The sequence below is a fragment of the Triturus cristatus genome, chromosome 11, assembly GCF_964204655.1.
Source record: "Triturus cristatus chromosome 11, aTriCri1.1, whole genome shotgun sequence".
In the NCBI taxonomy this organism is placed as follows: Eukaryota; Metazoa; Chordata; class Amphibia; order Caudata; family Salamandridae; genus Triturus; species Triturus cristatus.
This window is the reverse complement of record NC_140594.1, coordinates 579205617-579220407: the sequence shown is the minus strand read 5'-3', so window position 1 is coordinate 579220407 and position 14791 is coordinate 579205617. Positions and strand designations below refer to the sequence as shown.

General features: G+C 41.9%; 1 protein-coding gene across 2 annotated transcripts in view; it reads right to left on the bottom strand.

Annotated features, from left to right (window-relative positions):
* The window catches only part of LOC146785119 (uncharacterized), a 578200-nt gene that overhangs the window by 425476 nt on the left and 137933 nt on the right, over positions 1-14791 (bottom strand). For both annotated transcript variants that reach the window (XM_085633808.1, XM_085633809.1), the window contains exons 11-14: positions 9336-9389; positions 8365-8427; positions 548-613; positions 159-221 (exon numbers count right to left, since the gene is read on the bottom strand). In XM_085633808.1, coding sequence (XP_085489934.1) covers positions 159-221; positions 548-613; positions 8365-8427; positions 9336-9389 — 246 coding nt within the window. The remainder of the gene's footprint in view (positions 1-158; positions 222-547; positions 614-8364; positions 8428-9335; positions 9390-14791) is intronic.

Here is a 14791-nt window from a genome sequence, read left to right as displayed (position 1 = left end):
AAGTAACCAGGGCACAAACAATATCGCACTATGGGCTCCATGCAACTTTAAATACATTACATGCAGTTGACATATCACATCAAGAGATGAGGTGCTTGCACAGGCAATCGTGATCCAGCATAAGAGAGGGCAATTAGGACCAATCAAACAAAACTCACTGTATCTCCTATAGGACCCTGTTGCCCAGGTTCACCTCTGATGCCATCTGGCCCTGGGTCACCCTGAGAACAAAAGCAACAAAAGAAGATACATAAAAGATTATAGCTCTAGGGGTAGGTAAACAATGAAGAGATAAGGTCATAGACGGACCACCTCAACCATAAACACACTATTCGGAAACGTTTGTGCACAGTAATCTATAAGGGGATCCTTGTCTATGAAGGATCCCTTCAAATGGCAGCGCTAAGTGGATGGCCTCACCGATCTCTCAGGTTCCTCTGCTAGAAGCAATTGCTCCCGTTCAGTTTGTTCACTATAAGCAAGCGCATGCCTTCATGTATCCACACCAGACTATACCCTAAATCCTACAATTCGCTCACGTTATTACCTGAGCTCCTTCATCCCCTTTGGCCCCCTGAGGTCCAGCTGTTGTGTTTCGTCTTCCGGGGTTACCCTGAGGGAAACAAACAGAGTTAAACAAATGTTGTACACTAACAATAGGCTTTGGCACTACATAGGGTGGGTTAAGATCCACCGTATCAGTGGTTGGATGCTGTCATACAGAAACTTAGATGCTCTCTGTTAGCAGGGGTGACCACAACTATAGAAAGAAGAAAACAAGTTATGTTCTGCATTTAAATTCCAACTAACTGATCATTAATAAAGACTAGGTAAATCAAACGTTTATTGGATCTGGTTCACACCTCCCACTTCCATTTTCATATTCGCATGGACAACACACTGCTGTACTTCTGAGTTACTGGGGTATCCAACCAATTTGAAGCTGTAAGCAAGAGTTTTAAAATCATTGATTTGTTGGTGAGTGAGAGCAGGCTCAAACAAAACGACCTAAAATGGAAGTCCTGGTTCTAGGGCCAGCACCACTCTGCAAAACCCTTCTCACCGAAGGCCCACATCCATGTATTTTGAGTCATATGGTAGCCATCAAAAGTAGAAACATGAAAGTACAGTGGGGAGCACACCTGGAAAATAAGAGTTGTGAAAGCCTTCTTCTACCAAAATTAACTCATAAGAAAGTCCCTCTCTCTCACCACCTCACTATTCGCGGGGCTATGATCAACTTAAGACTAGGCTGTGGAAATAAGTGGTATGACGCACCAAATCAAAAGGTTATAAAATGGTGCAAAATGCAAAAAAGAAAATGAACTTTGGTCTAAAATATGAACCAGTCATCGTCCAACTCAGAAGGCTGCACTGGTTCCCAGTAAAATACTGAAAAATCATATTCAAACTGCACTGCCTCACATATAAATGTATCGAAGGCACAGCTTCCTAAAAATCTTGGAGAGAACATTGTAAAATATGCCTAACCTACCAACTATGGCCTAAAGAGGGGCTCTTCCTGGTCATACTCAGACACAGATGCAAAAAACATGTGGCCCTTACACTTCTGAGTTGTGTTCTTGTACCCCTGGAACAACCTGCCAAAAGAAATCTATCTGGCCTAGTGAATGGTGTAATTCAGGACAAATCTCTGCTATATCCACACCCATACATACTCACCATAACCCTATCCCTACACGTTCTGCCTACGCATCATTGACACCAACTTGGTAAGGGCAATGTAACTAAGACCGGCCCTATCATCATTTTACAGTACATAGAAGATAAACAAACCTAAACACGCCCTAAAGTCACATGAAATTAACAAAATCTAAGCCTCTCATATGGGTAGCACACCCAATAGCCTTGTGTGAGGACCAAAATATAAACCCAAGGACCAACTTATGCTATAAGAAGTATTTCTCTCTGCCATGAGCAAACACTATACTCTAATCCCAGCCCACCAGAAGAAGCTATGCAAGGAGCAGAATTGAAGTCTCCCCAATCAGAAGCATACCAGATAGCAATGTGCAAATACTAGATTATTAGCCTGACTTGCTAGGAGTAAGTCCTAAGCTATGTGCTAGGACTTGTATTTCAGTGATTCTTATCCAGAATACATTCCACTATCACAGGCATGGATCTCGACTTCTCTGATGAGGAGCATCTAAGGCTGCCAAGTGCAAAAATAAAAACAAAACTCAAAGGGCATGATTTAGATTCCAGCGGAAAGGTTAGTCTGTCACAACAGCAATGAAGTACCTTTTTCGCAGAGAGCAGCAGCGGGGGCCTTGAACTTTGTTTCCCTACAGCCCATCTGTGGCATGGGGAAATGTAAGGCATCTGAACCTCTGAAGACCAATGTGAAGAGATCTAAGAAACTTTCCCCTATGGGCACTGGCACTAATCTTTCTGCGGTAGTAACTGCACTGTGGATGACATTGACCATTTAATTGAGGAAGTGGAATCCATAATTATAAACAATACCACAATACTCAGAGGTACAAAATGAGCAACCAAAGTCCCTGATATGTTTAATAAAGGAGGTACAAAACCTGCAAGAAATACTGAAGGGGCTGCATCCGAGGATGGGGATTTGTTGGTTAATATCCCTTTGTCTCCCTTACCTGGGCCACCTTATCACCTGTAGTTCATGTAGTTTCCAATGTACCCTATGTTAATAGGTACTCTAGTGGTTGATGATGCGCCCAGTCAAGTTCCCGGTTCCCCCCTACACAACACTTGCATGTGAACTTCCCTACTTTAATGCCATCTGCATCACAGGATGCTATCGCCTCTGTGCCTCACAGTAATGCCAACCTCAATTCATTGTTTCATAAACTAGACAATCTCAATAGCCTGGCTGTCCTTCTAGTTGAGCGCCTTTCTAAAGAGGAGGCTCAACGAGTGGATATCTGCTCCTGCTCACACAAAAACCCTTCAAATCTGGTAAGGGAGATTTTGTGTACTGACTCAAGAAGGGGTTATATTTATAGAGCCGAGAAGAGTGCAGGACCGGCTGCTCTAGGCCAAGCTGCAACACATGTTTGTGATCCCGTTACCACCTTGAAAGCCCATGTGCCACTTGGAGCGACTAACCAGGTCAATATTAACTCTAACCAGGGTGTTGATTCATCATTTCTGGGGCCTACGCAAGGGTACTCGCTTTCTTCATCTAGTACTGCGCAATCAGTTACATAGGCTAATGAGAACCCTCTTCTGCCATATCTACCTCTGGCTGATACGATTGAGAGCAATGATTTTTCAACCTCGAGAAAATCCCCTGTTGTATCACACTTTCCCAAATCTACACTGTATACTAGAGAGGCTAACTCTAAGATGCTCGTTTAGTTAACATCGGTACCCAAGTTTTGAAGATACTGAGGCACTTATTAACAAAGTTATCTATTGGCTTAGATCGAAATGTAATTGGCTATCCATCATCTGTTCAGACATTGTAAGTGCCAAACTGTGCAGAGGCGGTCTTATTAATTCTGAAGAGATGGAACAAGATCTCTTGGACATGGAGCTTAGAACATGTAATCTTCAACTCCGCTTGCACAACCCGTCCAAACTCACACATGAATGGTATCCACCTTGAGCGGGTATCTGGTTTTGACTATTTAGGTCTTGCCCTAACAGAAAAAATGGACTGGGGGCCACAAATGGATAAGTCAAGCCTTAAGCTAGCCCAGACCACAGGGCAAGATATACAGAAACTCTTTTCATAAGCCTGTAGGACCGGTTATAAAGATCTATAAAAAAAACTAAGAATTGCTGCTATGTATGGGGCCGAACTCTGGGGGCATGGTATTCCCAAGACCATCATCAAGACTGAGAATCATTTTTTCAAACAGTTGTTCGGCCTACCAGCAAGCTCCCCCTCTTGTTCCACTGCATCTGGACTTAGGGGTGGGACCAATCGTAGAGGAAATTGGCTGTAAACCCTTAATATTTTGGCAGCGACTATGGGTAACCTCTGAACTGGCCGAATATAGGACAGAGTTACAAGAAATATTGGGATTTCCCAGAACAAGTAAACTGGCATGGTTTGCACACATCAAGGAAGGTCTTCACGCTATAGGTAGAGACAGTCTATGGAGTAACCCGGAGGTAGCATGTAATGCAATCTCGCGCATACAATTAGTCAGTAGCTAAAGGGGGAGTAAACTTTCCCAACTCCATGAAAACTCTGCCACAGGCTCTCTTACAGTTAATTTCCTGAAAATAAAGGACACCTATAATTTGGAGCCTTGCTTAGATGATATACAACCGGCCTTAGCTAGGAAGCTCTATCTTCAGTTCAGGCATGGCCCCCTCCCTCTGCTTGCATTTTCTAACAAATGGACTGGCAGTTCTGCTCTGGGGTGCCCAGTAGGGAAGAGGAGACCGAACTCCACATTTTTTCTTTTGTCCTGGATACAAAAACATTTGACAGAAATGGTTGGTATAATTGTGTAGGAACCAAGGTACAAGACGCTGTGAAGAAGCATTTAGGCTTCTGAAACATGATACCCAAATGCCAATTGTTTATGCTGTATATTGTTTTTTAACTTCCATGTGGTGGCGCGTAAGGCTGTTTTAGGAACCAGTAATGGACTTAACACTGATTGACCTTTTTATCTGATCTTGTATCAATTTTATCGGGTTTTACTGAGTTTTAGTTTTTAAATCTGTTTTAATATATTGTATGTTTTTTGCAATGCTCTTTTATGGTCCACGGACCGAAATAAAGAAAGATTGGATTGGATTTGATTGTAATCTAATCTGAAGCGGTCGCCACCGTCTTTATCAAAGAACCATGTGAATGAGGCCTAGATTCCAGCTCCGCTGGTGCCTGCACTTGCTCCAGAGCCTACCACTGGTACTCTGCTTGATGGCGGTGTTGACTCGATGTTAAATACAGTTGAATGACTAATTCTAATCTCTCCCCTTCCTGGTTCATCTTCCAGGAGTTCATCTTTTGATCCAGAAGCTCTATGTCGAACTGTGATCAATAGGGCTGTGATATATCTTCCAAAGGCTAAAACAAATTATGTTGGGCACTCATTAGCTGGTTCTATAAACAAGGGTGGTACTGAACATGTCTTTCTCGAACAGCATGACTCTCTCAGTGTGATTTCATGGAATCTTGCAGGAATCATGTCAAAATTGTCATTTCCCGACTGAATAACTTTTATTGGGAATTACGACATCTGTCTTTTCGACAAAACCTGGGCAATGGAGAAGATTTTTCTTGATGGTTATGTCACCTATAGTGTTGAGGTAACACCCGAAGTGGGCCGGGCAGAGCGATAGAGGGGTTATTGATTCTGAATAAAAATGATATTGCATGCTTCCATTCGCAGATGGAAATTGCCTCACTTGATCTTATGGGGCCTTTTTGGAATTCCCTCTTGGCTTATGTTTGGTGTTGCTAAATGTATATGCCAGGTCTGTATCTCCCAGTAATTTCTCAACAAGTGTGTTTCTGTTAGATGAAGTAATTGAGAAGTACTAACATGAGGCCAAACTTATGGTTGGAGGTGATTTTAATGTCAATTTTGAGCCCTCTTCTATCATTAACAGTCTGGTAGAGGCCGAGGATGAGCAATGGGGAATTCCTTGCCTTACTGGAAAACCTCAACAGTACTCTTTTTCCAATTTGGCTCTTCAGCTGGCATCTCTTGTGGTTAGGCGGGGAGTCTGGGCTTGTAACAGATGTACTCGCTCTGATCGAAAGAGATCTCATATGTTTAAAAGAGGAACCTATGCCAATGTTATTGGTTATGTCTTTTGAACATTAGGCTTTGGCCGTTATCATTTGATATGGCAGTGTTGACCCGATCAGATAGTGACCATAACCCGCTTACTACCTTTTTAAAAAGGGGATGTCATTAGAAGGTCTGACGGCTCTTGACACGGCTGCTGTAACTCTGACCATTGACAACTATCATAGAAATGTTTCTTGGCCCCAGGTTGTCGCCGACCCTAAACTGTATGCTGACATATATAGTTGGTTTGTCTACTACTTTGTGTCCGAAATTGATGTCAGACTTACGTTACCAGAAGCCATCTTAGTTGTTTATCAATGCTTTTTTAGTACCTTTTTGAATATTTTTTCCAGGGAAACTGATGGTAAACAAATATGGTTTAATTCTGCTTGTAAATCTGCTAAAAGTGACCATCAGAATGGCTATTAAAGCAGGGGTACGGGTAGATAGTGGGACTGAGTAAAAGTATAAGAACGCCTAGGAGAAAGCCAAAAATGATTGGGATGAGCACATTTGGGATGACCTGTTGTGCGTTGCCAAATCAAATGATTGTCGAACATTCTGGCGCTTAGTTTCTCATGGTAGCGCAAATGCTAGTAATAGTTTCTGCTACAATTTTCAACCAGAGAAATGGGAAGCGGACTTTGCAGATTTGAATGCCCCAAGCACTCCAGGTCCCAGACACAAATATTTTATCTAATTCAATGGGTTTTAGTTGAGCATTAAAATAAGCTTGGCTAAGTCTGAAGTATGTCACTCACTAATAGCACAGTGCCAATTAAATTGGAATATCTTCTCAGCTGGAGTATAGACTTTGTTAGATACCTTAGGATTGAAGTACACATCTCCTGGGGAGTTGTAAACAAGGACAATTAATGGCCCATGGTTTAATAGCTATTTTCCCAGACTGATAGATGGATAAGGCCGCCTTTACATTTAGTGGTCAGGATCGCACTGATTAAAATAGTGGCCATACCAAAATTCCTGTTCTTACTTGCCAGTATACTGATTCCACTGTCACAGATGCTCTTCGCCTACCTTTGAGACACTCTGACTCATTTGATATGGGCTGGGAAGTAAGCACGACTAAAGTAGGACATCATGACATTACCATACGAGTAGGGTTATTTTGGGTGCCAGACCTAAAGAGCTGTTTTCTTGCTACACAAGCAGACTTTGCAATATACTTGCTCTATTAGCCTGCCAATAATTACACATATAATAGTGGAAAAAGACCCAATAGACAATGCACTCTCCATAAGGTCACCCTACCCAAGGGATCATACAAACATAGTTGCTCCCAACAATAGGGCATGGCATACCCTGGGGGAAACAGTCTGGTTATACTCAATTAAATTCACCTGAATTCCCTCGGAATAATCATGCAATCCTGCTGTCGAGTGAAGGTACAGTTGGGGACTCTTTGAGACGGAGAGGGTTGATTGCATAGGACATTAGAAAGAGAAGAAGTTTTTGTCCCAAGTGCAATTCAAAGAAGGTGGTACAACCAGCTCTCTCAAAATCTCTTCCTATTTCAGATTATAATACCATATCAGGTCACAATATCTCTCTTTCCCAGATGAGCCCTCAGACTTTCTACTGCTAACTAGGCTAATACAACCAAAGGACATCAGAGGTTGAGTAGCTAGTCTATAAAATATGGCCGATACCACTAGTAATGACACACACTTTCCCACCAAGAGACACTGCGAGGAAGATATTTGGGATCTACTAGCTGAAGACAAATGATTGTTCTGTGGTATAAGGATGGCCAATCTTTCTATAATTTACAGACACAGGCTACTATGCTTCAAGTTCTTTCATGAAAGATAATACACAGCCGGCTCCATTGCGTACACTGGACAGAAATACAGACCATATTTCCATAGATTTAGGGTCATTGTGCAGATCTTATTGATTTTCTTGGTTCAGCAACATGTCCAGTGCTACAGACAGGAAATATTACCAATGAGCTCTAAGATTATAGATTATGAGCTACAAGCCACCGCTCTTATCACCCTACTAGACTATATAGCTGAAGCTCGTAAACTTGTCCAGAGACTGACAGCAGTAATTTCCCTATTAGTCAAATAGTGAGTAGCAATATCTCAGTTCGAAGGTTCAATGCCAATTGTAAAAAGAAGGTTGCAAGATGTGGCATGGTGTAATGTCAATGCTGAGACATATGTTGTCCTGCAGCCAGAGATGGCAAAGCCACATTTCATCTGGGGCCTACTTCGCACTTATCTATCAAAGAAAGAGGATATACCACAATGAAAACCAGCCAATCTTACAAGCCACAGTTCCTCTTGTTCTATCGAAGAAACATATGGGTACGTCAGAGTCACCATCTAGTGCTATGTTGCTTGACATATGCAATGTAATAAGACCAGTTTCCTAAATTATCAGTGAGGGAGTTATACTTCTTTATAGTGTGAGTTGTCAGCTGATGTCTATATTTGCACCTTATATATGTTGTGGTAATGTATGCATGTGATGTTTGTGTTTTATATGTTAAATAAATTACAAAAAAGTAGTTTGAAACATTTCCTGGTACAACTGGGACCTGTAAGTCGATAAAGCACAAAACCCTGGTTCCATTACTTACCACATCACCTCTAACACCGGGGAGGCCTTTAACACCTGGGTCGCCTCGAACACCTTTTCTTCCCTAGATGAGAGTGGAGGGAAAGGATTAAGACCAACAGCCACTTAACAACATACAGAGACTACCCAAACAAGAAGGTAGGCCAGAGATAAACAGTGGAAGAACAATGAGACCTTGCACAGTAACAGGGCAGGAAATAGGCCAAGCAGAGCAAAGCAAGGCCAGAGGGGCATATATAGAGGAGAATCATTTAGGTATAAAGCAGAACCAGGATAAAGAGACAAAGTCCTGTAAAATGGAACAAATATGAGTAGGTCGAGACCTGGAGGAAAAACCCATGGGGAGTATTACAAAATCCGTATGGTACATCCAGAGGACATATCAGTCATCGAGGAAAGGCAAGCAGTCCCAGGTCTTTATGTCACAACTAGGGCAAGCAACCTATGACTTTTCCTCTGAAAATATCCAAGATGGAGCCTCCAGAGATCTGTACAACAGACCCATTCAGGTTCTAGAGGCCAGACACCAGAAGAAGCTGCTGAGGGCCTTGAGGACAGACCCAGGAATCACCTGGAGAATGGACACACTGATGGTAACCTTATGTCTAAAGGAACGACATATGGGGCAGCTCCATACCTACAGGACTTACACAAGGGGATCAGCCTAAAGCCTGGAGTGCAGATCAACAGGGACACCACAAGGGCTGGAGGACCCCAAAATATGCATGACCGTCTAAGCGTGAGGGTCATGCCAATCCCAGAAGTCAAATAAACAAGAAGAAGTCCATGAGCTATACGTCAGACAATTAAAACAACATATGAGAATTCATAGTTCTGAACCAGGGGCAGAACCGATTGGTGGGTTGATGGAAGAAATTGTTCACAACAACGAATCAACTTTGGAATCCAAGTGCAGCTTCGAGGTGACAAAGATTTGTTGTTAACAATGGGCTCTGCACCCTGCTCACTTACCTGCTTCCCAAAGTAACCTTTGCTTCCTGGCTGTCCAAGTGCCCCAGGTTCTCCCTGTGTGCAGAAGAGAGTGTGAATCAGATAACAGAGTCCAAGATCGGGGGAGACACAGCCAAGGCAGGTACATCAGGTAAATATTACTTATCTCTATTTACACTTCTTCTTTCAAATAAAGGGATACAAGAGAGCTTGCAGAGTCATTGTGTGAAGGCTATGGGTGGATTTGTCAGGAGTAATGTCAGGTACAAAAGATGCCATACTAGGTGATGTATATGGAATGACATACCAGCTGATTTGTGAAGGATATGGAAGGCCATGCTACGTGATCCTACGAGGTATAAGAGAAACCAGGCATAGTGATTATGTAAGGGAAAGAAAAAGCCTTGTTAGGGATGCTTGTGAGGAATGCCATGCTAGGTGATGTGTGATGTATAAGGACTGCCATATTAGATGATATGTTAGTGATACGGTGGTCCACGCAAAATTGAAAAGTGAGTGGTATGGAAGGCCAAAGTATGTGATGGGGTAAGGGAGACCATGCAAGGTGTGAGGGATAAGGAAGGCTTCGCTAAGCGATGAAGTGAAGCATAAGGAATAGCATGCAAGAGGATCGTCAGGAAAATAATGAAGTTTATGTAAGGTGATGGTGTTAGCAATGGTTATCAGTGATAAGGGATGGTGTCATTGACAATGAAGAAAGTTTAAGTCATGCGTTGTCAGTTAACTGAACCGATGATTTTAAGCCTCAAGTGCTTGAAACATCTAAAACCTCCCTCTGTATCACTGGCATTTTGGAAATTAATCATTCTCTTCAAGAATTCAAGTGTTCAAAAACAGATTTTGTGTGTTGTAAAACCACTTTAAGTATGGCTTCACTGACATAAAAAGTTAATTGTTTAAAAGCATGTTTCCCTGGTGGCTTATCACAAATAGTCGTGTCAACTGTTTTGTGGAGAGACATCAATTAGAATGTGTATAGAATAAGGGGCCAATTCACAAAGGTAATCTGGGACAAAAATCCAACTTTACGACTTTGGTATTCAGAGATCATTTACGAGTATTATCTTTACATCTGCAGTCGGGCTGGAATCTCCGCACCGGAGTGCAATTTTTACAAAAAGGAACATTAGGAAAGTGTGATAAATGGTAGAGGAGGTCATGAAAAACTGTTTGGGCAAGGGAAACGGTGTGGCCAGACACTAGATCATATCCCAGAAAAGTTTGGTCCTTTGCATCATGGTACAATTTGCGTTCCCCTCAGTGTTAACAGTAGTGTTAACACTACAGTCAACACTAAGGGCGCTCCCCTTAGTGTTTACTTTAGTCTTGACACTACAGTCAACACTGAGGGTAACACAAGTTGTGTACTGCCTGTACCAAGATGCAAAGGAGCTAACTTTCCCGGGATATAATGTAGTGTCTCGCCACACCCTTTTCCCTGCCCAAACTGATTTTTGTGACCTCCTCAACCATTTATGACACATTCCTAATGTTCCCTTTGTAAAAATTGAATTCTGGCCCATTGATTACACTTCCTCCAGCCCAAGCTGGAGAGTACGGCCCGGGTGCCGGAGACTGCTGATGTAAACATACGACTTGTAAATGATCTCTGTGAATACCAAAAGTAGTAAAGTTAGACTTTTGTCTCAGATTACCCTCGTGAATCGGCCCCTATGAGTTTATCACATGGAGAAAGTCCCATTCATAATCAAGTCTTTACCTGTAGAGCAACAACAGCATATATGATGAAACATATACCAGTGAAACTAATAACCAAAAAGATGCATTCAGAATTGTTGGAAACTTAACCCTTTCAGCAGGGTCAACCTGGATTTTTGGCCTTTTGGCTGAACTCTATTTTTGTTGGCAAGAACTCTGCACATTTTGCTCCTGATAACCAAGAGTAAAGTGCTTGTGTTCTTCCCTCTTAGCTTGTAGAAATTGGTATACACCTGATTGGCATATTTAAGTTACCTACAAGTCCCTAATATATGTTACAGGGTGTACCCAGGGCCTGTAAGTTACATGTCACTACTGAGCAGCAGTACCCATTGTGCCACCAACTGCAGTGACCCAGCAATCCTGTCTTTAGGCTGTCATTGTAAACTGGCTGAGCAGTTTTAGACTGTCAATTTGACCTGTCAAAATTAAACCTTTTTGGACAAAAACTTAAATTTTGAATAGTAATAAGTAATTCCTAAGTAGGTCTTATTGCACATAAGGCAGGGTTCATGGTATTTAAAAGGTTTGCTGACCCAGATGTCCTTACCATGACAAAGGCCCAAAGCTATTTTGTAGCAAGACTGGTTGCTCCAAAAGAAAAAAATGGGTTGCATTATTACATCTATTAATGCTAATTTACTTTTTTGGAGGCAGCTAGAAAAAATTCAAGGACTCTTCCTAATAGTTATTACCAATTGGCATGGTAAAATCTAATTTTGTAAAACTATTAAATAAAAGGTGCTTTCAGAAAGTTACCTTTCAGCTGCCACTTCTGCCAACCAGTAATTGCTATTTGAATAGTTGTGAACTTGCTCCAAGGACAGGAAAAAAAGGAATTGGGTGTGGTGAGGTCTTGTTGTGCTCTTGACAGGATCGTCTGTGGACTAGCCCCAGGAACTTGATTACCTTCAAAGAGGCCTACACTAACACCCAGGCATTCACCCTTCGTTTGTACCCCTAGTCAGACAGGCCCCAATAACAGTGGATTTTTTGTTGACATCATAGTGTCAAATCCAGCTGTAGTGTTAAAACCTGCTTGACAGGTCTGATTGGATTTTGCATATTACACTTGAAGCGCACTTCACAGGACAAGAGCAAAATGTCAAAATAATTCTTGTGTATCCACTGGTTGGTTGCTGTAAATTCAGTTTTTATTCTATTAGACTTTTGTCTATTAGGCTGCTGTGGGGAGTTTGTGCTTCAAACTAGATTTAGTGTAAGATGTGGGAGGACACTAGGACTACCACAGTACACTCCCCACACGCATCCCCAGCCCTCAGAGCCCACGTTTAGTATTGCTAAAGACTTTTGGAATCTTGAAAACGCCTAATGTGGGTAGAGTTAGCTTTGGGAACCTTTAACCCATTTATTAGGGTGTCCCAGGGTTAATTCCTAACCACAAGCTTGTGCAATGCATATACGGGTCATCTCCAGGTGCCCAGTTCAGAACGCTCCTGGACCTGTGGAAGATCAGAAGAGGACTGAACCTCCTGTCTGAGACCTGAGAAGAGCCCTAAAGGACTGGATCTGCTCTCCCTTGTGTACTCAGAACAAAGACGTGGACTTCAAGGGTCATAAGGCTGACGTCCTGTTCCAGTAGCTACAAGAGGAATTTCCTGTAACTGGTGTTCTTTTTGTTTTTTTAAATGTAATTTTATTTCTCTAATCCGTTCTGGGTTTTAATTGTTTTGCATTTCAAATACATTGCTGTTTTAGCACTGCATAAATACTTTGCATATTTCCTCTCGGTAAAGCCTGTCTGCTGCTGTGTGCCATAGCTACCAGGGTGTTGAGGTGAGGTTAATTTAGTGACTTGGAGGGTTCACCCTGACAAGGTTTGTGGCTATTACCTGAGGTGAGTACCAACGCACCTCAGCTAATACCCCAATTTCTTACATTAGTGTCTTCATTACTCGTACTTCTCACTGTTCATTAGTTGGCAAACTGTTCAACCCATTGTAAATATATGCACTGTCAGGGCTGCCATTTTCATGTCTTTGGTGAGTTCTGACCTCCATGTTTGAATCATTCTTGTGTGATATATAAACATTTGAAATTGACATAAACAAAAAATTGTGGTTGCAAACCTCTGTGTCTGTGTTGAAAGGATAATTAAAGAGCCACAGCAATGTGGCGCTGATTTCCAAAATAAGCTGCATTATTTACTGAAAGCCTGCACTCTTAATGAACAATCCCCTCAGATGTGATTAGAAAAAGGTTTTCTTTTTCTTTAGAGTCTATAAGCCATAGCTCTGGCTAAATGATTTTCTTTGAGGTGGTTTCACTACCTTTACTTAATTGATGAGGTTAAACAAGGCTGAAACCTGTCTTGGATTGCTTGTGTTTCTGCTGAGGGGGGAAGTAGTCTAGCAGGTCATACTAACTGTTCCTACTGAAGCAGGACCAAGATACATTTGTGTATGGTTGGCTTCTATCTGTAGTGGCATATGGAGTAAAACAAATGATGGAGTGTAATGAAGTCCAGAGTTTTTACTAGAGGCTGACATTAATTCAAGCATTCCATACATCACCTTTTTGTTATGATCAGTAAGATGCACTAGGTTTGATGGGTACACCCAGACATGGGTCCCATAGCTCACTCTGACAGTTGATCCAATGCACAATTCACTATTAAGGCCCAGTATGCTGCAGTCTGTTGAGAACTGAGACAGTCAGTGGAAAGAGAAAACAAGAGTCTCCTAAATATGCCCAAGAGTGAGATAAAGCCAGAAGTGCTGCATAAATGTGATGTGTAAGAACACTAGACCCTCAGACAGCCTGTCAAGAACACACTAGTTCTGATCGACTGATGCAACAACATGTTGCATGATGAGTGTGTGCTTATGATACGTGCTGTGATATAGTACTCGAAAATGTGAGGATGTGGACCGAAGTACCGAAGAACAAGAAAGGCAAGAAGAAGGCAACACCTGTAAATAACGATTGCTACATATCCAAAATCCTTTGAACCGATTCTAATTGTGGTACTTTAAAACTATTCCCTGGCTGGAACATAAAAGGCTCCCATGCAATTATTTTCCCAAAGCAGTGACAACCCTTCAGCTGATATATTTGATCACAGAGTTTACACATCTTTCCCAGGTCTGCATTCTGTGTTTCAGCCTCTCATTAGGATTTGATTTTTCAATGTAATTAAACGGAGTTGCTTCACTAGAGCAGGTCTCATTTGGAGCATTCCAAACCTTTTCTCTTTCCCAGTACCCACACTCTACTGCACCTTTTTTTAATTAATGGTCTGTACTGTTTTTTAATCAAATTGTTCAAACATTCAGATGGGTTGTGGCCTAGCAGTTAGGGCTCGGCTGGTTCTATATTGGAAGGTCCAAGACTGTTTTGTATTTGGTTGGTTCCCATCTTAAGTGGCACCACGAGCAAAACATGAATGCCTGGAATGCTCCCAGAGTATTTATCACGGACTGAGATTAATTCAAGAACTCAAACAATAATCTTTTTAGTTTTCTGAGTGAGATTCTCTAAGTGTGACAGGCATGCCAAGAGGTGGGTCCTGGAGCTCACATTGCCTTATGATGTAAATTACCCTTAAAAGTCCAACATGGATTCAACAGCGTTGGGGTTGCTTGTGTTCCAATTCAGAGTGGATTTGGCCTAGCAGTTTCGGTTGAACTGTTTCTCTGTCTATATGTATGCTGTGCTAAGCAAATCAGACACTCCCCACAGAGACTGGATGTTCATCCTGCCCAAGAAACCTGGAA